The 23,475-nt window shown below is 50.5% G+C and overlaps 1 protein-coding gene across 2 annotated transcripts in view; it reads left to right on the top strand.

Moving 5' to 3' along the window:
- The window catches only part of Pitpnm3 (PITPNM family member 3), an 85,946-nt gene that overhangs the window by 56,695 nt on the left and 5,776 nt on the right, over positions 1-23,475 (top strand). For both annotated transcript variants that reach the window (XM_055613094.1, XM_055613093.1), the window contains 14 exons: positions 2,310-2,386; positions 2,717-2,952; positions 5,731-5,920; positions 6,061-6,183; positions 6,571-6,755; positions 9,711-9,883; positions 11,401-11,571; positions 12,757-12,951; positions 13,758-13,906; positions 15,337-15,450; positions 17,875-17,991; positions 18,302-18,450; positions 18,640-18,789; positions 20,521-20,704. In XM_055613094.1, coding sequence (XP_055469069.1) covers positions 2,310-2,386; positions 2,717-2,952; positions 5,731-5,920; positions 6,061-6,183; positions 6,571-6,755; positions 9,711-9,883; positions 11,401-11,571; positions 12,757-12,951; positions 13,758-13,906; positions 15,337-15,450; positions 17,875-17,991; positions 18,302-18,450; positions 18,640-18,789; positions 20,521-20,704 — 2,213 coding nt within the window. The remainder of the gene's footprint in view (positions 1-2,309; positions 2,387-2,716; positions 2,953-5,730; positions 5,921-6,060; positions 6,184-6,570; positions 6,756-9,710; positions 9,884-11,400; positions 11,572-12,756; positions 12,952-13,757; positions 13,907-15,336; positions 15,451-17,874; positions 17,992-18,301; positions 18,451-18,639; positions 18,790-20,520; positions 20,705-23,475) is intronic.

The following is a 23,475-nucleotide window of genomic DNA, read 5'->3' as shown; positions in this document are numbered from 1 at the left end:
ACACACACACACACACACACACACACACACACACACACACACACACATGCATGCACATACTTACCCTATATAAACAATGACAAAAACAGGCAGGAGAGCTAGAAAGTGGCAGGCAGAAGCAGGCCTCAGTTTGTCCTGGCCTCCTCCTCTTAAGAACCAAACTTCTCCCATTTAGGGAACAATTTTCATCTACACGGAAGCAGCTCAGAGCTCACGAAGCAGTTGCGCCTAGCCCAGGGCTGTGTCTGCAAGAACCGGATAGTTCAGAACTGCTCTTCTTAGCTGAGAACAACTCCTTGTCTAGAATTGTTGGCAGATAGTTCTCCCTGGACCAATGTTGACTCAGACCTAGGTTGTTTATGGATATCAACAGAGCTATGGGAAGGACCCCTACAAACCCTGTAGAGGTGAGAGAGGGAATGAGGGGTTATGTTAATCTAGAATGGGATTCTGTGTGAGAAGGAGAGTTCCCTATCAACAGAGGCAAAAGAGTGCTTTACGTCACACACAGGCAATAGTATCTATCTCCTGGGGGGAGGAGAAAGGAGGCGTGGATGAAGAGAGGACTTGGGGTAGCAGGCATTGTTTCAGTAAATGGTGGCTGAGGGATATCTGAGATCACTTTCCATATGACATGCAATGTTAGAGCAAGGGTTGGCACGTTCTGCTGGAAAAGTTGAGGGAATAAATATGTTAGGGTTTGAGGGCTGTGAGTCTGTTGTCACTACTGAAGTCAGGCTGTCATGTGGAAGCAGCCAAAATAATATGGAAAGGGATAAGATGACTGTGTTCTAAGGAAAGTTTATTTACAAAAAAAGTGGCAGGTTCTATCCTTGACTGTATACCCCTGTATTAGAGCAATGAGCGCTCAGAGGACCCAGAAGCACTTCCTAGAGGAGATGTTGGGTTAGGCCGCTGGTAGGAGTGAGAAGAGCACTTCTTCATGACACAAAGCTCCTGGTTGATGCCAATGTCAGGCCACATGGTGGCCTTTCCTTTCTGAGTGGTCTCCTTCCCCTGGACCATGGTCCTATAGTTCAAAGCCTTGCTGTCTCACTAAGAGCGTCAGCCAAGTTTGGTTTTTTTAATTATTTGGGGTGGGAATGGAGCCCAGGGCCTTGTGCATGTTAGGCAATTGTGCTCTACCTCTGAGCTACATTCCTAGTCCCCGCAGATATTTTTAAAGTGTGCATGCATGTGTGCACACACACACATTAAAGAAGGCTGAGACTGGGATTTAACACAACATTTAAGAACACTTATTCTTGCAGAAGATATGGGTTCAATTATTAGCACCTACATGGTAGCTCACAACTGGAGTTTGTAACTCCAGTTCCAGGGGACATGATGTCCTGCATTCTTTTGACCTTCATGGACAACAGGGGAACACGTGTTACACAGATACACATTAAGGCAAAATACTCATAGACCTTAACACAAACAAACAACAGGCTGGCAAAATGGCACACACACACACACACACAAATAAATAATGTAATAAAAGAAAAATTAACAACAACCTCCTGACTCCCCAAAGCAGGAAAACAAAAATAAAAAATGGAAATTCTCTAATGAGTGCCAGGCTTGCACAGCGGTAAAGGCTGAGAAGTCCTGTAATATGTGGGTCATCCAAAGCACGTGAAATATAGTGGTGCAGCTTTTGTCTAAGTCCAGAGAGCCTGAGCTCCAGGGGAGCCAGGGATGCCAGTCCCTAACTCCAGGAAGAAGGTAGAGACTCAGAAACACAGTATTCCAAGGCTGCACCTTGACTATCCCAACCATCTGTTTTATTCTGACCTCAGCAGAAGGTCTGGCGCCTGCCTGCTCCAGGGACTGAAGCTTCTCAACTCAGCCCCTGTGGTCAGAGCTAAACCCTCCTGGAAGCTCCTCAAAGCACCACCCTTACCTCCTTCAGGGGGCACAGGGCATCTCTTAGTCTGGTCACACTTTTTCAGATGAACCACAGCAACTTCTCCACCTGTTCTCAAGGGACAGGTCCCTGGATGTCTTATGGACTCTAGCATGACTGCTATTACTGGGGAAGTAAGCAGGACAGCACTTTCTTAGGACTCCCTGTCTCTTCTGTGATGAAAAGCCCTCAGATTGGCTTCTTTTCCTTAGAAGGGCTAAGCCACTTTGTGTTGTATAGGCTCCAGAAACGAGAGCCTGGGCTGGGGATGCTCCCTACTAGCTCCTGTCTATAATTCTAGCTTCCAAATAAACCGGAGCTGACCTTATGTGGCCAGCTATGCCTAGGAACTGCTGGTGCAGTAGGAGCCTGCTGCATTCTTCCTCTGTCCTCTCTGCAGGAGAACTGTATCGGGTGTCTCTTAGAAGGCAGCGGTTCCCAGCCCAAGGAAGCATCGAGATCCATGAAGATGGCGAGGTGCGCTGGGTTTTGGAGGCATCCGGTCCATCTGTAGCCAGCATCATAGGAAGAACCCTAGGAGGGGAGACCCATCCTGTCCTTTGCTGTATGACCTTTGGGTAGCTCCCTGTTGTTCTCTGGGCTTCAGGCTCTCGTAGGCACAAGAAGAGTCACTCTAGACTCATCTTGCTGTGCTATCCATTGAAGATCTGGCCTTCCTAGTAGCCTTCTGGATGTACCAGAGTCCTACAGCAGTTGTGGAGTGTCAGCCATGGACCCCCTGTCTCTGTGCTTGTGCATCCTGGGTTCCTGCTGCCTGCCTGTCTATCCATGCCATGTTCCTCTCAGGAAGGCTGCTCACAGCGCTCCTGCAAGACACATGTCCTTCTGCTGGTGCTGCATGGGGGCAACATTCTGGACACCGGCTCTGGTGACCCTTCCTGCAAGGCAGCCGACATTCACACCTTCAGCTCTGTGCTGGAGAAGGTCACACGTGCCCACTTCCCTGCTGCCCTGGGACACATCCTCATCAAATTCGTCCCTTGTCCTGCCATCTGCTCGGAGGCTTTTTCGCTCGTCTCTAAGTGAGTCATTTTGGCTTGTTTGCACCAGCTGAGTTTGGTGTGGGAGGTGTAAGTGGAGGGGATACCCCTGCCTCGGGGGCACCTGATGAGGCCTGTCTGGTGTCAAGTCAGAATTGTTGTGGGTATCTCTAGTGGGATATGGTCATTATGAGTCATCTGTCAGGGACCTGGACTCCCCACGCTAGCCCAGATCCATTTCCTGTGCTTCAGTTTGAATGAAACAAGGAACAGGCCTTAAGAGATTTGTCCATTTCCCCCAGCCATTCGGAGAACGGAGCTGGGAGTCACATTTCAGTCTCACTCCGGAGAACAGCCGTAGTGGTACTCTAATGGAGGTAGCCCACGGCACAGCTGGCACAGTTAGGGAAAACTTCTTAGAGAAGTTGGCTTGAATGTCATAGTGTGGCTAAGTGTATGTCCTCTTCAGTAGCCTGGAATTGATCCTGGCTCTTTGACCTTGGGGAACTATGTTACTTCTTCCTCCCTCAAGTCCCCCATCTGTAAAATGGAGGTGGTAATGTTACTGACTGACTTCTAGAGAGTAAGAATGCTGGTGCTGGTGTGCAGGTGGGTTAGTGCCCTCACAGATCCGGGCTGTCACTGGCTAGAGCGCTGACCTCCTTCTAGGGACAGGGAGACACTCAGCCTGTTTCCTGTTGGTGGAAAATGTCCTGTCCTAGCTCACAGCCAGCTGGTAGGAGCTGGGAGGAAAAGGATGGTATGTCAGAAGTACAGGCTGAGCAGTCAGCCACTTCCTGCAAGTGCCCGTACATCGCTCCCACTGTGGACCCACACACCAGTGAGGGACAGACTGAGAGACCAAGGGCTCTGCCGGAGTGGAGTCTTATGGAGACATTCCACCCGCCCTGCCAGGACTTGAGAGCTTCAATGCTTCAGGTGTCACTCTTGGAGTAGCTGAAGGTGGGTACCTGGAGCCAGTTGGACACCTGCTTTCTTTCCAATTGTCTGTAAAACAGGCTTTATGTACCTGCAGGGCCCACGTGCCCTAAACACTGAGTAAATTATCCAGACTGAGCGGGAGGCCAGACTTTCCTGCAGGTGGGGTAAAAAGGAGCTGTTGGCACCCCTGCCTCACCCTCTCCTTATATGACATCAGAAAATCCCTCCTTCAAGTCTCTCTCCCAGGCTTTCTTCTTTGGGACATGCTCACTGTCCCATGAGAAGGGGAGCCTATGTGCTTAGCCTCAGCCAGATGGGGCTCTGAGCCCAGGGGCTCCAGTGTGGGATGGACCTGAGGGCTCTCTCTTTCACTACCAATGGCTCAGGTCTAGCAGGGGCTGGACCATTCCCCTTCCTGCTTTCTTCCTGAGTGGTGCTCAGGGGCTGATTTTCCTGGGTTCCCAGGATGCCCTCAGATGGATCTCCATTAGAGATAGAAGACAGGAAGCCGGTTAGGTATATGGCTTCCCAGCTTAGCCCCTTCCCCCAGTTTATTGTGTGACCCATGTCACAGGCAAGATGTGCAGGCTCCTGTGCAGCAGCTGAGTGGGTGGAGCCCTGGAATCCGAGTCTTAGACAGGGCTTGCTGCTGCTCTTCTGTTGTAGGATTAAGGAGCAGCTGAGCCTGTGGCAAGGCTCCAGTCCCTCACACTCGCAGCAGCCCCAGAGTTAATCTTGCTAGTCAAGACCCCTGCCTCTCACCCACCCCCAGGATAGCTGACCTCCAGAGCTGGGTCATTCCTAACTCTGGGAAGACGGATGGCCAGGCCATTTGAGGGGACAGCAGGAGGGAGCTTACTTCTCCCCCAGGCAGCTCTTGCTAGGGCCATTAATCACCCGTAATCACTGCTGGGAGGGAGCTCCTTCTTGGCTAATTAAAATCTCTCCGGCTGCAATGGAGGCCTGTTTCCTCCAATTTGTGTTCTTTGGAGATGAGAAATGGTTGGTGGGGCCTGCCTTGCACACTGCTAGGACTATGCCACCTGCTGAGGGTGCCTGAGGCCTGTCACTTGTCCTGGATTCTGTTGGTTCTTACCCCAGTTGCTCTGAGCCTTATACACTCTGGAGCTAGGCATGTTGGGTAAGGGCAGGCTGTTGGCCCAGAGTAGGAAGTTCTCAGACTCCCTCTGTGTCTGTCCAGCTAGGCCCAACAAAGCATCAGGGTTGGGTGTGTGGGGGCGGGGGCAAGGGCAAATCTGGGTGGGATGGGATGTCATGTAGGTCTGAGTTGCCCAGAGAGGGAGGAGGGCCTTCCTAGGAGGGAGATGGAGGGATGCAGTGTCCTCTGGTGGAGTTCTATGTGGGAGGCCCCCAGCCCTCTCTGCAAAACTGATGAAGCTGAGTAACATAGAACATAGCATCATACATGCAGCTAGGTACCACCTTTACCCGGGAGCCGTTGTCCCATCTCCTATGATCTATGAGCCCTCACTGCGCCTTCTCAGCTTCTCCAAAGCTTCTCTTGAGAGTCTGATTTAGCCTGTTCCTCCTCCAGGAAGTCTACCACAATGCTGCTTACCCACATGGTTCTACATTAGCCAATTTTCTAACTTCTCTCAGAACTGGGGTGTTTCTAGAATCCTGCCAGACAGCATGGCTGTGCTACACTGCAGGCTCGTGTAGGCAGGCATATGTGGAGTCAGCCCAGCCATGAGTCCTAATCCTTTCCCCCTTGCCCCATTGTTTGTAATTTGCTTCATGGTACTTACCCTGGGTCCTTAAATTTTTTTGGAGCTGGGCATGGTGCAAAGAGCCCAAAGGCCCAAGCCACCCATTTCTCGGTCCTGGTGAGGCTGACTTTGGGCCCCCTGTCTGCAGCCTGAACCCCTATAGCCACGATGAGGGCTGCCTCAGCACCAGCCAGGACCACGTTCCTCTGGCTGCCCTTCCCCTGCTGGCCATCTCCTCCCCACAGTACCAGGATGCTGTTGCCACGGTCATCGAGCGAGCCAACCACATCTATGGCGAGTTTCTCAAGTCCTCTGATGGGATTGGCTTCAGTGGGCAGGTAGGGGATCCTGCTTTCTCTCACTCTGTGCCAGCTTCTACCTTGTTTCCTTATTCTTTTGTGGGAACATGCCCCTATTCCAGCTGGATGTGGGGTGAGAGGGCTTTGGGCAAGCCTGCAGCCCAGCTGTGCCTCTGCAGGTGTGTCTCATCGGGGACTGTGTGGGCGGCCTCCTGGCTTTCGATGCCATCTGCTACAGTGCGGGGCCCTCAGGGGACAGCCCTGGCAGCAGCAGCCGGAAGGGGAGCATCAGCAGTACCCAGGTGTGGCCAGGCTGGGGGATGGGAGAGGGGGTATGTCTCTATGTGTGCCTTATAAGAACAGAGGAGCAGCTGGCACCCCCAGGAAGGGTAGTGCTGGATGTTCATGTTGGCATTATGGTGTCTGTGGTACAAAGGGTTATGGGAATAGCAAGAGCATGGTAGCACAGACCCAGAGGCCTGGAGGATGGCTGCTAATGTCTCCCTAGACAGCTGCCTAGTGCCCTGACTAGGTGGTCCATCCCTGTGGCCATAGGAGATTGCCTGTGCCTAAGTCATCACCTACCACCATGAGCATATGTTTGGCAAGGGGGGTGGCGGTGGTTACTTATGCCAAGGGGAGGAGGCCGAGCCCCAGGGCCCCCATGATTGCTATGCTCTCTGCTCAAGGACACCCCTGTGGTGGTGGAGGAGGACTGCAGTCTGGCCAGCAGCAAGCGTCTCAGCAAGAGCAACATCGATGTCTCCAGTGGAGTGGAGGATGAGGACCCCAAGAGGCCATTGCCACGGAAACAGAGTGATGCCTCCTCATACGACTGTGAGGCAGTAACCCAGCATCACGCCTTCCTCTCAAGGTAACCCCACCCTGATGCTGCTTTCACATCAATGTCCACAAGAGCAGGGATCCCGGCTCCGAGTCACCAGCAGCCTGTGAGCAGCCAGTCTTCCTAGACCCTTCCACAGGGCCCATGGACGACGTGGGATCTCTGGTACCAAGGCTCCATGTCATTGGCCCTGCATCCATACCAGAGAATTTTCTGTTTGTCTCTGCGGACACTGGAGACAGTCTGCTCTGCCCCTTTGGCCTTTGGCTTCCTCTCCAGCCACTTTGGTATATCCTGGAGAGTGTAGTGAGGTCATAGATGGGTATGCTTGGTGGACTACCCCAGCCTTCATACTTACAGTTTCTCAGGAAAGGAGATGTCACATCACTGGGACCTAAAGACCTGGGGCCAGCATTCTGCTCCTCCTGTCCTCATCCCAGTGTCTTGGACATGACAAACACCATAAACTATCCTTTCACTTTCTAGAAAGGATGGTTGATGAGCAGCTAAACGTACCATCTGCACATTGATTTGGGAGAGAAATAAGCACTGAACATGGACCCAAATTGGTGGGGTTGGGAGAGTCTTTTCCTCTTCATTACCCTTCAATTCTCCCTTCTGCCCATCTCCACTTTTCCTTGCTTGCTCCCTAAGTGACAAGTATCATGGCATCATCATAACAGTGTTTCTTTAAAACATAATTTATATATAGTTTTACTAAACAAAACAAAACAAAACAAAACAAAAAACAAAAAAACCCCAAAGCCTCTTACACTGTTACTTTTCCCCCATATATTTAAAAGTATTTGGTAAATATTCCTAATGCAATATAAATTTGGATGAAAAACTACTTTCTCAATCCCACTAATTGAATATTTTATTTTTTTCCAGTGCTTTGCTGTTATAAAAAGTGTTATGCTGAGCATATTTTACAAAATGGTTATTTTTAGTTTTATATGTATATGTATGTGCAAGAACCAGCAGGAGCCAGGAAGAGCCGTGACTCCCCTGGAGCTGGAGGTTCAGGTGGCTGTGAGCTGTCTGACAGTGGGTGCTGGGAGCCAGGTGTCTGTCAGATCATAATGCTCTTGAACACTGAAACATTTCTCCAGCTCCCATGCTGGAGACCTTTGTGCAGAAACATTAATGTATACACTAGACTTACAGTAGCCTTGCCCATGGTTTTTTATACTGTGGTTTCTACTTACCTATGATCTGACAATATTAAGTAGAAAGTTATAGAAGTAAATCAGCTCTAAATTGTAAGTGTATGCTCTACAGAGTAGCATGATGATGTCTCATGTTGTCCTGCTCTGGGCATGGATCACTCCTTTGTCCAATTTGTCCACTATGTGTATGCTGCTTGCCTGTTGCTCACTTGGCTGCCAACTCGGGAATCAGATCCACTGTCATGGTACCACAGTGCCACTTGATCCTTGCTTTACTTTGTAATGGTCCTAAAGGTCAAGTAAATGATGATGCTGGCAACTTAGATCTGAAAAGGAGAAGCTTCATGTGTCCCCTTTAAGAGGACAATCACAATATTTTGCAAGAGACACCTATGCAAATTTTATTACAATATATTGTTATAATTGTTATATTTTATTATTAATTGTTCTCTTAATATGCCTAGTGTATAAATCAAAATTTATCCTGGGTACATTAACTATAGGAAAAGCACTCTATACAAAGGGTTTGGCATGTTCACTGAGGTCTTAGGATGTAGCCCTGTAGATGAGTCCCTCTGTATTTCCTGCAGAAGGATTCCTGGAGGTGGGATACGGACTGGTAGGTTCTGCAGGGTTAAGCTGTGAATGTTAAGGCTCCTCTATCAAGTCAGCCTCTGGAACAGCATCCATGTACAAAAGAGGGCTGTGAGGTGAAAATCTCAACATTTCAGGTTCATCCTTGAAGTAGCCTATAGGAAAGCCCAAATCTGAAAAGTGCTCAGACATCTGCATTGATCAGTAGCGAGCCCAACACGGCCAGCTTTCCCCTCTGGTGCAGGAACAGATGGCTGTTTCTCTGGCAATTAAGTAGTTGGCACTTGTTCAGGGACCATGCCAAACATGAAATATACATGGTTAAACTTCGTCATTATTGGCTGAGAGCAGGAGGCAGTGCGTGAAGACTGGGTGCCCTCTCTGCCCCCTGGCTCACTCCTGAGGGTGGACTCTGTGCCTGTAGCATTTAAACTCACTTTGACAGGATTCTCCAACACAAGTATTTTAGATAAATTTGCTTCCAGAAGTTGACTGATACACCATGTAGTCTTCCCTGCCATGGTTTAAGCCTATACTGTTTCTGGTGCTTGTTGGAAGGCCAGGGAGGCAGCCTTGGCTTCAGAGCTCAGCTCTACATCTGTGGCTAAACACAATGTAGACATTTTGGAGTACATAGGGCTCATGGGATGAGAATGTGAGAGCCTACATTGTAAAGGGAAGTGCGGAGGCCAGGCTGTTTGCACCTGTGTCTGGAGTTATGGTAAAAATGCTAGTGCTCACAGCAGCAGCAGCAGTAGCCAGCTGACCTATGCGCTAGCCAGGATGGGCTCCTCCTGTGGAAAGTGCAGGGATTTTGTGGCTGTTAAAAAGAGCATGAGGGGCAGGCCTGGCTTAGATGCTAGCCAGGTTGTAGCATATCCCAGCTACACATATTGCCTAATCATGATCTGTGGCTATCCGACATGGCAGAATAAATCCAGGTAGTGGGTGCACCTGGACCACAAAGTCTTTTAGACTTACCATCTGGTCTCGTACAGAAAATGTTTGCTGAACTCTGCTCCAGGCAAATGTTGGCCAGGCCTGGTGGTCAATGCTGGGAGTCACCAGCTTGTATGGATGGTGTTTACAGTGGACTCTGGTTCTAAGCCCCATTCTGGTGATAGAGGGTTGAACACCCTGCTCCCAGAATGATTCTGTGCTGCAAAGTGGATACTCCCACAGTCCTGGTCCTCCTTTGATCTGCCCTCCTTCCCTCTGATAGCATCCACGCCAGTGTGCTGAAGGATGAGGCTGAGGATCCTGCAGCTCGCACACCCCAGCTCTCTGAGGTCAGCCTGGGTCGCTTCGACTTTGATGTGTCTGACTTCTTCCTCTTCGGCTCACCCCTGGGGCTGGTCCTGGCCATGCGGAGGACAGTGCTGCCTGGGATAGATGGTGGGTATGGGTAGGCCAGTGGCTCAGGAGATCAAACTGAGGGAGTAGGAGGGTGGACAGAGTGATGGAGGCAAGGTAGACATACAGAAATGATAGAAACTGCGGGAGAGGACAGGCAGCTTTCCTAGCTTGGAAAAAGGGGAGGCAGCCTGGTGAACTTCACTCTCCCTTCCACGTGCCCCTAGATTTCTTGCTCCTCTATCCTGCAGTCACACCCCATGAGAATGTAGGCCACAAACATTCACCCAATCACAGCAAACCCTCCTGCACTGTGCCCAGCAGACTTCCTGTAGCCAGATGGGTCTCAGAATCTCTCTACCCAAACTAGCACTGGATGCTTTTGCCTTGTAACACCTGAAGCCTAAAGCTCTTTACAGCTCTTACAAAGCAGCTACATGCCGCCATTTGACCAGCATGCACCTTACAGAGGTCTGAGGATAGGCTGTCCTTCATCGCTCTCTGCTGAGGCTCTTAAGTGAGGAGCTGAACGAAGGGGCAGAACTCATGACATCAGTGCTGCAGAGGAGACTTACAGTTCTCTGAGTGCAGTAGACCCAAGCCCCTGACCCAGGACTGCCAGGAGGCAAAGGCCTTCATGGAGACACCTGCTGGCCAGTGTAAGAAATGCCTCACCTGATCTAACCTTGAGAGCTCCTGATCAAATGGCCTCTAACCTGACTAAAGGGACTTGGATTGGCTTTATAAATCAGGCTGTGGCTGAGTAGTGGTTAGAGGAACTTAAAGAAGTATCCCAGTGTGAACAGTGGAAGGAGGGTCTTGTAGTTTGAGGAAAGAGAGCAGCAAGCTTGTAGATGCTCACCAGGGCTACAGTGTTGGATGCCTATAATGGTGTCCCTAGGTGGGGCGATTGGCAAGGCCTTCAGTGCCAAACTGAGCATTAGGTTTCTGGGTAGCGTGATGGCTAGTTTTCTGTCAAACTGACAAGAGCTAGAATCATCTGAGAGGAGGGAACCACCACTGAGAAAGTGCCTCCATAAGACCGTCCTCTAGGCAAGACTGAGCATTTTCATAAATGATGATTGATGTGGAAGGGCCCAACCCACCTGGGTGGTCCTGTCCCTGGGTGGGTGGTCCTGGGGTATATTAGAAACCAAACTGAGTAAGCCAGTAAGCAGCACTCCTCCATGGCTTCTGCTTCAGTTCCTGCCTCTAGGTTCCTGCCTTGAGTTCCTGCCCTGACTTCCCCCAGTGATGGAGTGTGACCAGAGAGTTGTAAGATGAAATAAACCCTTTCCTCCCCAAGTTGCTTTTGGTCATGGTGTTTTTGCACAGGAATACAAAACCCTAACTAAGATTGGTAGCAAGGACCCAGGGGAGGTTCCTGAGCAGGAGAGAAGGCTACTTAAGCTTCATTCCAGGGAGCCTTTTAGAGCCATAAGAAAGGGGCTTTGCATGTGTCTGAGCAGAAGAGAAAGCTACTCAAGGCTGCATTCTAGGGAGTCCTTTAGAGCCATAAGAACAGGGCTTCTGCATGTATCTTCTTCCCACTCACCCAGGTTTCCAGATGCGTCCTGCCTGTAGCCAGGTCTACAGCTTCTTCCACTGTGCAGATCCCTCTGCTTCACGGCTTGAGCCACTGCTGGAGCCCAAGTTCCACCTGGTGCCTCCTGTCAGCGTGCCTCGCTACCAGAGGTTTCCCTTGGGTGATGGACAGTCCCTTCTGCTCGGTACGTCCTGGGGCTGTGAGAGTGTGCTGAGTTGGAGGCTGGTAGGTTCTGGGACTGTTCTTTCTGGATCAACCTCTCAAACTGTAGGGTATAGGGTGGCTCACGGGAGCAGGGGTGTGCTGTTAGAGAGTGGGCAGGAAGCAAGCTGGCTTCAGTGCTATAGGGTAGCTGCTATGCAAAGGACCTTCTCTGTGCTAGGCATCTTGGTGCTAGGGCTTTGCCCAGCACCCCTCCTGGCAGGCTTCCCTTCGAGCTGGAATAATGGTGGAATTGTTGATCTGAGGGCAAGTCAAGGGTGCATGCCCAGTGCTGTTTCCCAGTGCCCATCCCGGATGCTGCAAAGATACATCCTGGTGGAATTCATGGAAGGGGTGGCTTCTGGGTAGGGCCTGGAGGAGGGGTGTATTTGGATAGGTGGAGAGGTATTGGAAGGATAATAAGAGCAGGTAAGTTGGTTAGAGAAGGACCACTGGCTTCTGGGTTCAAAGGGATATATATGTGACTGGGGATATGCCCAAAGGAGGCCCGAAATGGACAGCCAGGCACTTGGCAATCAGAGTCTTGGTGCCATAGCTCCGTATCACCATTGAGGAACTCCAGCCTAAAGGTTTTCAGAGGTTTTGGCCAGAGACGAGGGGATGCTGTACCTGTGATTCATTTCAGGTTTAAAACTTAACCCCTTCTTGTTCCTCATCTCAAAGGGATGTATTTGTCTGGGACTTCTAGCAAAAGCAAGGCTCCAAAGCTTGCTTCTGTTACTCTGATATTTCTTTCAAAACAGGGATCCCCAACCTTAGAGGTCCCCCATCCAGCTTACAGGCTGAAGTCATATCCATATACTTTCACCACAGCCATGTGCCTGTGTGGATCCGGGGAGAAATTTGATGAGAGAGGACATGGTTAGGCATTATGCCTTGACCTCAGCTAGGCCTTAGGGCCAAGCTCCCAGGCTTCCCTGTAGCTTTTGGGAGATAGGATGATGTTGAGATCACCACTCATGTCTATGTCACCCACAATTTGTACTATGCTGCTGGGGGGGGGTGTGGGAGAATGGGGTGCTGGTGACCTGCTAGGCCTGGGCTGGCTTCTCTGCATTTCCAGTCTCTTGCCCAGCATGGGGCTGGCACTGTAAATCACTCTGTTGGAGACTCAATGCTTGCCCTGACCTTGCAATTCCCCCTCCAGCTGATGCCCTGCACACCCACAGCCCCCTATTCCTGGAGGGCAGCTCCCGGGGAAGTCCCCCGCTTCTGGATGCCCCTGCCTCGCCCCCTCAGGCCCCAAGATTCCAGCGCCCAGGACGGAGGCTAAGCGAAGGCAGCTCCCATAGCGACAGTTCAGAGTCCTCGGACAGCCTGGCACCTCTGGGTGCCTCCCGCAGTGAGTGAGGTCCTTTTGGGGTCAAGCCTGCATTGAGGGACAGGAACCTTCTCTGGGTGGTGGGTCCAAGAAGAGCTGTTGTGGCAGGCTCTTGGGTTGGGAGGAGTTGTGAAAGAAGTCATGGTGACATTCCTGTCTTTGGGAAAAGGAATGGGGTGGCTATATGGTGGTGGGTGGAGGACTGATCTGGTTTCCCTCTGAGTCCTTGCTGATTTACTCGGTGACGCTCTGAACCAGGACAGAGCCTTGACTGTATCAGTTAGGACTATGTTTCCCCCGTCCTTGAACTCAGTGCTGGGTACTAAATCCAAGGGCCTTAGGGCCTTAATATGCTAGGCCCTTGGCATGCTAGGCAAACAAGACTAGCTTAGTCTTAGTTGCAACCTCTGAGTTCTGATTTTGAATGGAGCTTTGACCTTTGACCATGACCTGTGACTGAGTTTGACTTCATACATAGTCTTGACCTGTGACCCTATACAGGTCTCTGATCTCTTAGCATACACTATGCCCTGCCCTTTGCAGACAGACTGATTCCTGACCTTGGAGAGAGCCCCTGGGAAATTACTGTGGAGCTGCGCCCTGGGGTGCACCATGACTGTCTCCATAGGCCTGGTCTTCCTTCTGTGGCTAGTTGGGAGCCCATGTCTTAGTGGAGGGTAATCAGAAGGGCTGGGAAAGGGCAGGAGTCCCCTCCCCATACAGCTCATTCAGGGCAGGTGCTGTGGCCCCAAATTTGTGGGCACATCTCCACTGAGTGCCTGTTGGCTTTCGGCCATTCTTTCCTCATGTCTCTCTTGGCTCTTCAGTCACAGCCAAGTGGTGGGGAACCAAGAGGATTGACTATGCCCTATACTGCCCTGATGTCCTCACCGCCTTCCCCACTGTGGCCCTGCCCCACCTCTTCCATGCCAGCTACTGGGAGTCTACTGATGTGGTCGCCTTCATCTTGAGACAGGTACTGTGGCTCCCTTATTGGGCCCAGCCTGTTGAACCTTCTAGGGAATCATAGACTTCTCCTGTGGCCACATGGAATGGTTGGCCTCTATCTGACATAGCTGGGAAAGCACTGGGGCACTGATGCCAAGAGAAGGTGACAATCCAGAGAAGGGGTTCCTTTAAGAACACTGACTTTCTAGATGATTAAGTAGAACCTGCAAATGAAGCCATGTCTGTGTGTCAACATGAAGGGGCTGGAGCAATGCATGCCTGATCCCTCTGGGTCTCAGTGTCTTTGTCTTTAAAAAGGAATGGCAGGAAGGCCAGAACCTGGAGGTAGGAGGGCAGAGAGTTGGGGTCAGTTCTGAAGGTCTGGTGTGGTTTAACCTGGGTATGGCTGGGATGTGAGCAAGGGAGATTTACCAGCTGACCTGTGCTTTGAGAAGGAAGCTTTGGGACTGCTGTCAGTGGGTCTATGAAAGGAGGCTTGGGGTTTCTGGGAAGCAAAAACAGTATAAGAGCCCCATCAGGGCATGACAGCTTGGACTAGGTGCCAAGGGGCGATGACACATGGATTCTAGTGGCCGTATATACTGAGGTCTGAACTGAGGGAAGAAGCCAGTTAAATGGTCCTGTCTTTTCATTAATAACCATGGGAGCCACTTCCTAGGGCTTTGGCAGAGCAGGGCTGGGCTAGGGGAGTCAAGGCTGTGCTTCTGAAGGTGAGACACATGGTAGGTGCTGGGGGCAGTGAGTTTGGAGCTTGGGAAGGCATCAGGACTGGAGATGAAAATGTGGTTATCATCAGACCTTGGTTGTTCTTGAAAACCCATAAGGATATTGGTTCAGAGACAAGTCTGGATCTCCCCAGGGAGATGAGGAAGATCCATTTGAAGGGATGGTTCTCCCCACAAGTTGGAGGAGAACCTGGAACAAGTAGATAGGAGGCATGGAAGTCCAAGGAACAGCAGAAGTGGCTTCAGTAGAGTGCGGGGGACAGAAGCTGTTGGGGTAGAGAGAGGAGAGGAGTCAGGTGAGGAAGGAAATGCTGCTGAAGCAATGGCCTTGAGAAGGGGACAGGGCTGAGTCAGGGCTCCAGCTGGCCTTAGGCAAAGGTCGCCTGTAATATAGGAGTAAAGGCAGAGAACAAACAAAGGCTAACTGGGTAGCTGCAGAATTCAGGCATGAAGGTCAGAGGCTGCCCCCAAATCAGAGCTACCAAAGGGATAGTTCTCTGGCTCCAGCTGTCCAGACAAGCAGGAAGAGAGACAACTCCCGGGGTCCCATCAGGATTTAAGCAATGTAGCAGGGAGGCCAGAAGCAGGGACTGGCTAGCTACTGTCTAGGGAGGCAGAAGGACTTCATGTACATGAAATGTCCAGAACAGGTGAGTCTGCAGAGGCCAGCTCAGCAGAACATGCTAACAAACCCCTCCCCACTTTTGGCCAGGTGATGCGTTATGAGAGTACAAGTGTGAAGGAGACTGGACTGGACCCCACGGCTCTGAGTCCCACGAACCCCCGTGAGAAGTGGCTGCGCAAGCGGACCCAGGTCAAGTTGCGGGTAAGCTTGCTGCAGTTGTTTGCTGGGTAGGTGATCTTGGGAGTATGGGCAGCCATGTGCCAGACGGAGCCTTGGTCTGCCTGGTAGAGCTGTCTCCGCTCCAGCTGGGCTGAGTGTGAGTTCCAGGGTCTGGTTCCCCCTGGAGGTTCTGGGGTTAGTAAGAGCAGGGCAGTTGTGGAAGGACTGCTTCATGCCAGGCTTTTGAAGACATGGACTTGACATGGATGACCTTGTCTGTGCCCTAGGCCTCTCAGCCGTTGGGTAGGGCTTCAGATGATCCTTGCCACAACAGGAATGTACACACCAAGACGAAAATGGATGGGATTGCCAGGGCAGGTCACATCAGGCTTCTCTACAGATGGAGCTCCGCTGTAGGATATTGGGGGATAAAGAGGAATGTGGAAAGCATAGCCAACTGTCACCATTGCCCACTCTGTCTCAGTCCCTGTGCTGGGATGATGTGCAGTCTGAGGCTGTACCAACACAGCATTTCTGTGTGAGAAGGAACATCAAGCGTGGGTCCTACAGATAGTCCTAAAAGGCAGAATGACCAACGCTTCATGAAACATCTGTTTTGGGCATGAACATACCTATTGAGATATGATTCACCTATCATATAATTCAGACGGTTACAGTGTCAAATTCAATGGATTTTACTACATTCATAGTTGTATTTGAGCCCCTCCCACAGTAAGTTTTAGAACATTTTTGTCACCTCATAAAGGACACCTTCCCCCCCCCCCCCGCAACTCTCTTCCCTTCCCTGCTGCTTCTGGCTCCTCCCTGAGTAACCAACCAGTTACCTGAAGCCTCACCTATGCTCATGTAAATGAAGTCACATATGTGTTTATGTCTGCTTTCTTTCACTTAGCATGTTTCCAGGGTTCATCCATGCTATGTCACGTGTAAGAACATGCCTCCTTCTCTGACTGGATATTGTTCTATTATAGCTACATTTTCTGTTCCTCTAGTTGTCAGTTGATGGCTGTTTGGGTTGTTTCTACCTGTTGGCTCTTTTGAATAATACCACTTTACATATTCATCCACACGTTTTGTGTGGGCATATACTTTAATTTCCTTGGGTATAGATAGGGAGTGGTGATTCTACATTTAATCTCTTAGGGACTAGCTTACCACTTTCTACAGTGGTGGCCCCATTTCATCCCCACCAGCAGTGTCTGAGAGTTCTGATTTTGGCACATGCTCCAAAATCAGCATCATTATTGCCTGTCTCTTTGACCCTGGATATCTTAGTGCATGGCAATCCCACACACTAAGCACATGCTTATTTCCAAGCCCCTAACCGTCCTCTGCAGTGCTCTCATTTTAAAGGAACCTCCAATGCCATGCCAAGTCAGGTTCCATGTGGGGGTGGGAGGGTGTTCACTCAAAGTCTAGTGTTAGTGAGTTCTGCAGAGGTTTGTTGGGATGAATCACATGGCCTCACAAGCTGAGAGGAGGTGGGGATCACATCTTTGGGGAGCCAATAGAAGTAGGGAGTGGAGCTGAGTCTGTTGCTAGGGGATGGGCCAGAGTTTGGGAACAAAAAGACATCAATGGGTGGAGGAGGGGCATCAGGAAAGCAAAATGCAGAGCTACTTCTGCAAGACTTAGCTCGGTGTGCCACGCTCAGGTTTGGACTGCAGTGGAGCTGTGGGATGCTGGCCAGGTTAGGCCAGGTCTCTGCATTGGAAAGACAGAGGATCTGTCAGGAGGCAGCCCTGAAATATGGAGATCCATTAGGACACTTCTAGCAGAGTCCAAACTATCCACCTGTGGGCCTGGCACACGCAGAGACTTAACCAATGTGAAGTAAAAAGGTCACCAGATTGAGGGACTGGGATCTCAAAGGCCATCCTGAGACTGGTACACAGTTGGGGCCAACACAGGACTTGGAGCTGCAGAATGAATGGTGCAGAACTGAAGGAAAGGGGCACTGAGATAATGAGGGAGGGAAAGACTCACCAATGGGCACCTGAGTATCCTGTGAGGGGCTGAGGTTTCGGAGAAAGGAGATCTGGACGGCAGTCAGCCGATCAGTGTGATGTTCTGGCCAGGCTCACAGACCTGTCTATATTATTGTGCATTTGAAATTTTCCATTATAAAAAGGACCTATGGTAAATGGCTGTTTATGCAGAAGGAAGAACCAAAGGTGACTGGGTAGTTTCCAGCCCAGGAATTTAAAAACAAATGTCAGGCTATAAAGGCCAGTTGTCACTTCAGGAGGTATGCAGAATCAAAAGCACAAGGCATGCCTCTGTGAGCAGCCTAAGAAACAGTGTGCTAACTCACAGTCTGTTTCTGGAATTCTAGTGTCAGGAGCTCATGGGGCAGCTGATCCACTTGGGCCACACCCTGGAAGCCATTCTTACAAGGCTTTGTCTGCAAAGGCTGAGCCAGGTTGTTTCTTTCTGTCCTTGTAGAATGTTACTGCGAACCATCGTGCCAATGATGTAATCGCTGCTGAAGATGGCCCTCAGGTCCTAGTAGGGCGCTTCATGTATGGTCCTCTTGACATGGTGGCTCTGACTGGAGAGAAGGTGAGCATCTCCTCCTTGGCTCACCTGCCCCATCTGACTCACAGCACCACAGGCCAGAAAGAATGTTGGAAGCATCTGTGTTGGAGCACAGCACAGGAGCACTCTCCCTGCCCATCGAATCAGAACAAAAGATAAGGGGAACTTGGTACCTTCAGAGAGGTGGGGGAGCCGGTGTGGCTGCCACATGGGGGGGGGGGGTGATAGGGAACTCTAGGATACAGAAGGCAGGAACCTTTCCCCAGGGGTTTGTTGTCTTGGCTGCTAAGCACATGGCCCTTCAGGAGGTTCCTTGCTCCTTCACTGGCTGCAGGTGGACATCCTGGTGATGACAGAGCCATCATCAGGCCGCTGGGTCCACCTGGACACAGAGATCACCAACAACAGTGGCAGAATCACATACAGTGTGCCCCGGCCCAGGCGCCTGGGGGTTGGTGTCTACCCTGTGAAGATGGTGGTCAGGTAGGACCAGGATGTCTGTGAGTACTTTCTCATGGTGGACTTTTGGGGTGGCTCTCCTGTCCACGTGTGGCTGGAAAACAGAGTTTATTTCTGTTTGGAGAGGAAAAGGTATCAGGAGGCACCACAAAGATCCTGATCCCAGACTGACTGATTTCAGCTGCCGCCTGATCTCAGGCCAATACCTTTCAGGGGTGACCAGACCTGTGCGATGAGCTACCTCACGGTGCTGCCCCGAGGCATGGAGTGTGTTGTGTTCAGCATCGACGGGTCCTTTGCAGCCAGTGTGTCTATCATGGGAAGTGACCCCAAGGTCCGGCCAGGAGCAGTGGATGTTGTTCGGTGAGTGTCACCTCCCCTAAGGAAGATGTCTCCTCGGGGCAGGAGCCAGAAGCTTTGGGGGAAGTGCATTGATTCCCCGCCCCCCAGCTTTCTCTAGGACTTCTGAGGATCTTTGACTATAAGCATTGCAAAATTCTGACTTTACTTCGAATTCACTGAGGGGTTTGAGGATCCAATTCAATCCCTCTTATATAGATTTTAGCTCATTCGTTTGTTCCTCCCTCCCCTTCTCTTCTCCTGGGCATCTCTTCACCTTTTCCCTGAGGTCAACTCTAGACCAGGCTCTGGTTGGGGTTCTGCTGTAAAGATTGCTGCTGGGAGGAGAATCTGAGACCAGTGGAGGTAAATAAGTCACAGGGATGAGAAAAGCTCATCTGTGACAATAGAGGCACAGACCCCAAGAATGGACAGGAATGGCAGTTTGTGGCAGCTGGGGTGGGGTCTGTCCTGCCTTGCTTGGGGAGAGAAGCTGGGCTGACTTCTGGTCTGGGCTCCTGAGGGACAGTCGTCCTCCAGCTGCTTTCTGTTCCATAGGAGAGGTTCTGGACAGCCTGCTGGGACATTTGGCTGGTTTATCCCACAGTAGGAATGAGGATGTGCTCTCTCACTCTGTGGCTCCTGACTCCTTCACCACAGGCCACCACATCTTGCTGTTTTCCAGAATCTGCTTTTAATGAGCCCAATACAGACCCTGCCTGCCTGGATGTACCTCTTGTAATTCTCAGCATCCCTGTAACACCTGACTTATAGCTTCCCAGATGACCAGATCACCCTGTGGCCTTAGAAAGCCCAATCTATGGCAGACAGTCGTTGGTTAGTGCCACAAAAGCACCTGCCTAGTTCTACCTTACCAGTACCTTGGGCATCCACGGAAAATAGAGCAAAGATCTGATTCTGCCTGGGAAGTGGGGGATGGTGGAGTTTCCTGGAAGAAGGGTATTGAAGGATGAAGATGTAGACATATTGGCTGTCCAGAGGAGGGTCCTGAGCCAGGAGCACAGGGCTATTACAGGATTGGCAGAACACCCTTGTGTGGAGAGGAAGATTCTACTCACCAGGGCAGAATCCAAGCACACAGGGAAGCCTTGAAATATTACCTCAGCCCTAGGTAACTAGGCACAGTTTTAAGCAAAGGAGCAACAGAGTTGGGTTTGTGGTTTATAGCAATCTCTATGGAAACAGTCAAGGATGATAATGAAACCAACTCTGCCAGGCAAACCATGCCAAACTGCCTTTATCCTTGAAACAACCCCATGGAGGTGTTTGGATGATTATCCCCATTCTTACAGATGGGAAAACTGAAGGGGTGTGTGTGTGTGTGTGTGTGTGTGTGTGTGTGTGTGTGTATGTGTATGCCTAACTAGTTGCACAAGGTCAGGTCCAAGTGGGAAGCCCAGAGGGAAAGTGGCCACCAAGGGCTTTGTAGTGGTCCAGGAAAAGGATGGGGCCAGAGCTGAGGACACTGAACGTTGGGGCAAAGCCTCTGGCCTAGGAATATTGGAAGCTTTCTTTTCGGTGAATAAGGTGGAAGGGGGAGAGGGAAAGGGGAGGAATGAGGTGGGGGTCCTCCCGGGCCATCCCAATGTCCACTACTCACCAAGGGCGAGGACTTGAGCTCCCCCTTACCCTTACTGCTGGCTTCTCTAGAGGGCAGCAGCAGTCAGGGCAAGCCCTTGGGCAGCGGGCGGCCTGCAGGGAGGCCGAGTGGACCCAGCGATGCTATCTTGCCAGGCACTGGCAGGACCTGGGCTACATGATCCTTTACATCACGGGGCGGCCGGACATGCAGAAGCAGCGGGTGGTGTCGTGGCTCTCCCAGCACAACTTCCCACAGGGCATGATCTTCTTCTCGGACGGACTGGTGCACGACCCGCTAAGGCAGAAGGCCATCTTCCTACGAAACCTCATGCAGGAGGTGAGTGCTGGGTTGCGCCACACCCACGCGAAGGCGGGGCCTCAGAGGCAGGCCTAATTAGCAGAGCGGCCGATTCAGGACCCTCTTCTTTCCTCAGTCCTAAGGGGCTAGTCACCGAAGTCCCTGGCTGGTGTAGGGGAGGGAAACACATTTTGAGGTGGAGTGTGTGGTGCTCTAACAGACCCTGGAGGCAGGTGTCGTCTCCGCCGACATATCCATGCTTTATCACTCCCTGACTCCAAGGTCTAAATTCTTATCTCTACATCAGTAGGTATCTCAGTGCCTGTTGAAACGTTTCAGGCTTGGTGTGTTCCTCGCTGCCTGGTGCTGGCGCCTCTTGCCTGCTTTCTTGAATCAGTTACCCAGAGCTGATATTCTGTAGCTGCACCTGGGAATGATTAGAAAGGCAAATTCATGGGCTCAGCTAGGCAGCAGAATCTCTGAGAGGAGTCTGGGATATCTTTGTGTTAAGTCCTCCAGGGTTTCTGATGCTTTGGGGATGGGTTTGGGGTTGGGGGTTAGGAGAAGTGGGGGTTGTGGGGGAGAGGGGAGAGGGGAAAAGAGAGACTCATAAGTGGAGAGCAGGAGTAGACAAATGGAAACTACATGAGTTCAAATTTTGGTGTCCATAAATAAAGTTTTATTGGCACACAGCCAAGCTCATCTGTTTATGTATTGTCTGTGGTTGCCTTTCCGATGCATTGGGAGAGCTGAGTGGAGTTGCTGCGTCAGAGCTCAAAGCCTAAAATATTTACTATTTGGCTTTTCAAAGAAAGAGTCTGCCAATCCCTGTTCTAGAGAAAGAAAGGCATGCAAATTGACAATTACTGTGTGTGGCAGAAAAGGGCAATATTGGCAAACAGGAAAGAGGGCTTAGGTTCGCCTGGGAAAGCCCGAGTGGCTTCTAGCAGGTAATAACTTCTGGGCTTAGTCTTGACATATGAGTATGAATTGTCAGGTAGACAACGGAATGGCATTTCCCAGGCTGGACCTGGGGAAATACAAAGAGGTTAACATGGAAGTGAAATCAAGCTTTATTTGGGCATAGCACTGAGGGGGACACATGTGCCATAGTGGTTTATGGGACTATTCAAAGAAATTGAGGTAAGGGGAATTTTTTAAAGGCAAAAAGGGAGGAGAATGACAAAATATATCCTAACACATTACTGTTTGGCTGAAACAAGTAGTAACAATGATGACCTCAGTCTGAGGATGATGGACAGTTGCTGAGCGGATGCACTTGGAGAAGTACTGCTTCTGTAAATTACTGTCAACTTTTAAAAATTTAATTTTTATATTTTAGATCATGTCTCACTGAATAACCCTGGCTTGCCTAGACTCCCAAAGTAGACCAGGCTAGCCTCAAACTCACAGATATCCATCTGCTTCTACCTCCCAAGTGCTCGGATTAAAGGCATGTACTACCATGCTTAGACAGTGTAGGCTTTTGTGTACGGCTGTTGTACTGGCAGATTATGTGTCTATAATGTATATTTGTGCATGCATGTATGTGTGCACGCACATGTGCATGAGAAAGAGAGAGTTTTCAGGCCAACATAACTGAGAATATTTCCTTTATCATATCTTGGCTTTGTGCTTTTGATGGGGTTGATGACTCAAGTGATTCCATCTTAATTTTGACAACTTTCACCAGATGCAAAGGTACAGGGGTGAGAAGTAGCTGGATCTGCAGGACTAGAGAATGGGGGTATGTGCAGGCAGGGTCAGATCAAGGACAGGTGAGAGCTGAGGCCCTAGATATTATGAGACACCCAAGCTTGGTAGGTTTTAGAGACCCCAGAAAACAGATCAAGATCTTGGACTGTCTGCTGGGGGCAGTGTGGAGCAATGGGTGAGTCTGAAGTAGGGCAGTGACAGCATTTAATTTGGGTTGTAGAAAGATCTTTCTGGCAGATCATTGGAGAACATATTGAAAAAAGGAAAGGAGGAAGGGTATTTAGGAGGCTGTTACTTCAACAAAAGAAAGATGGTTAGAATCCAGATGGTAAGTACGAGATGGAGAGAAAGGCACAGAGTCAGGAGAATCAGTTGGTGCCATTGCCAGGACTTGGAAATGGCTGATTATGGGCAAGGAGCTCTCCGATGTCTCATTGCATGGCCAGGGGAGATCAAGGTGCCATTGAGTTTATTTGGGTTGCTCAAGATGTAGCTCCAGGATCTGGAGCAAGATGATACACAATTGATGCCCAACAAATGCTAGTAGAATGAATGAATGAATGAATGAATGAATGAATGAATTGATGGAATGAAAAGGGATACAGGAGGAGGACCAGGCAGGGAGAAGATGAGGTCAGACATGGGCATAAGGAGCCTGACAGGACCATGGATCATGAGCCATGTGAGTCCCAGCACATGGAACGGTGCAGCAGCCTGGGCTGCAGAGTTAGTGGAGCTGTATGGAGACAGGCATCCTGCAGGAATGGTTGGAACCAGGAAGCTGTGTTGGGCTTCTGAAGAGCAGCGTGAAGGGCCAGCTGAGAACATGCAGGACAGTTGGAGAGATTGAGGGCCAGGAGAGGAAGGGTTTCAAACAGACAGAGCCTTTCATATGAAAGTGAGACAGTGACAGCTGTCTGCCAGCTGAAGACTAGCCAGTGGATGACCTTTGTGAGGAAAGACCAAGGGGGCAGAACAGCGGGTACAGAGGGAAAGTGGGTCTCATCCTGAAGCAGGTTGTGAGGGTGGGAGGCAGCAGGCTCCACGTGGACATTGTCTTCATCACCTTTCTTTCTGTCCTTATGACAGACACC

The sequence above is a fragment of the Psammomys obesus genome, unplaced genomic scaffold, assembly GCF_907164565.1.
Source record: "Psammomys obesus unplaced genomic scaffold, mPsaObe1.curated_primary_1811, whole genome shotgun sequence".
Taxonomy (NCBI): domain Eukaryota; kingdom Metazoa; phylum Chordata; class Mammalia; order Rodentia; family Muridae; genus Psammomys; species Psammomys obesus.
This window is presented reverse-complemented; position numbering and strand designations above follow the sequence as displayed.